We start from the raw sequence: 1,827 nt of genomic DNA, 5'->3' as shown, positions 1-1,827 counted from the left end.
CCTGGCACTTGTGTGGCGCGAATGTCACTTGCCACTGGTCAGCCCCAAGCCTGGATATTGTCCGGGTCTAGCTGCATCCGGACAGGGACGGATTCTAATGCCACGGGTGTCATAGTTTAACCAGCCTGGGAGAGTTTCACCACGTTACAGGAACAACAGCCCCGTGAGCTGCTGCCGCTGTCGATGATAAGGGTGGACTTACCATCGGGGGAGGACGTGGGCGAAGAGGTCTTGATGCAGGTCCCGTTAATCATGGTCCTGCCATTGGGACAGGTGCAGGTGGCCCCGATGGGATTGAGGAGGCAAAGCCACTCGCACTTCTTCCTGTCGCACGGGTTTGTCACTGTGAAGGGGGGGGAGGTAAAGAAAAAACAACATCGGTTAAAGAGACCTCAAACGGGCAACAATTCCCCCAAAACCCTCGCACCCCCAATCGGCCGATTCCTCGCTCCTGCAGACTCTGTCCCGCGGGTGCCCGGGTGCACGGATCGTTTAAACCCCCGGCGGTTTGCAGCTACAGCTCAGACGCCGCTGGGGCTCTGATGGAGGAGTCATCCAGGCTGGAAACGCTAACCCGGTCCTCCCCCACCACCCCCTCTCTCAGCTGCCGGGACCCCGCCTCTGCTCTGGTACCACTCACCGTCCTGCTGTTTGAACTGGTGGAAGAGGACCACGTCGGTGGCGTGGTTGAGTCCCGACGTCAGGGTCTGGACCTGGTCATGTCCGAACTTGTGCACCTTGAAGATGACGTTGTTGATGTAGGTGACACCGTAGATGTAGTCCTCGAAGATGTCGATGCTGAAAGGGTGGCTCAGACCTGCGGACGCCAGAGGGAGGGAGAACCAAGGTTACAGTTTCAGCTCGGGTTACGCTAGTGACCACAGACACACACGTCAATGCACGAGACATGGGGGTGCAGGTCAGCAGACAGGGGGTGCAGGTCACCAGACAGGGAGGGCAGGTCACCAGACAGTGGGGGCAGGTCACCAGACAGTGGGGGCAGGTCACCAGACAGTGGGGGCAGGTCATGAGACAGGAGGGGCGCGAGACAGGCAGTAACAAAGGGGTAAGAGAGTTAAGGCCAGAGAGAGAGCGCACCATGGTTGCGGAGAGTGTGAGGGGACAGACTAAGGGAGAGGAGCTTGAAGAAGGCAGAGGGGAAGGGAGCGGGTGTGGAGAGGCAGAGAGAGGGGAGAGCGGGTGGGAGAGAGAGGCAGATCGAGGGGTAGTGAGAACGGAAGAGAGAGACAGAGAGAGAATGAGAGAGTGTGAGGGAGAGAGAATTAGTGAGTGTGAGGGAGAGAATGAGAGAGCGTGTGAGAGAGAATGAGTGAGTGTGAGGGAGAGAATGAGAGAGCGTGTGAGAGAGAGAATGAGAGAGTGTGAGGGAGAGAGAATGAGAGAGCGTGTGAGAGAGAGAATGAATGAGTGTGAGGGAGAGAGAATGAGAGAGAGAGAGAATGACAGAGCGTGTGAGAGAGAGAATGAGAGAGTGTGAGAGAGAGAATGAGAGAGCATGTGAGAGAATGAGAGTGTGAGGGAGAGAGAATGAGAGCGCGCGTGAGAGAGAGAACGAGAGAGCGCGTGAGAGAGAGAACGAGAGAGCGCGTGAGAGAGAGAGAATGAGAGAGTGTGAGAGAGAGAGAATGAGAGAGTGTGAGGGAGAGAGAATGAGAGAGCGGGGTGGGGGGAGAGAATGAGAGAGTGTAGGGAGAGAGAATGAGAGAGTGTGAGAGAGAGAGAATGAGAGAGTGTGAGGGAGAGAATGAGAGAGTGTGAGGGAGAGAGAATGAGAGATTGTGAGAGAGAGAGAATGAGAGAGCATGA

The 1,827-nt window shown here is 56.3% G+C and overlaps 1 protein-coding gene across 1 annotated transcript; it reads right to left on the bottom strand.

Annotated features, from left to right (window-relative positions):
* Positions 1-202: 202 nt before the first annotated feature.
* LOC144678635 (low-density lipoprotein receptor-related protein 1-like) lies at positions 203-817 on the bottom strand (the record flags this gene model as incomplete). The annotated part of the gene is made up of 2 exons (XM_078538365.1): positions 203-343; positions 641-817. Coding segments are annotated over 2 exons (318 nt in total), but the record flags the coding sequence as incomplete, so codon positions are not given.
* Positions 818-1,827: the final 1,010 nt, after the last annotated feature.

The sequence above is a fragment of the Cetorhinus maximus genome, unplaced genomic scaffold (assembly GCF_964194155.1).
Source record: "Cetorhinus maximus unplaced genomic scaffold, sCetMax3.hap1.1 HAP1_SCAFFOLD_5022, whole genome shotgun sequence".
Taxonomy (NCBI): Eukaryota; Metazoa; Chordata; class Chondrichthyes; order Lamniformes; family Cetorhinidae; genus Cetorhinus; species Cetorhinus maximus.
This window is presented reverse-complemented; position numbering and strand designations above follow the sequence as displayed.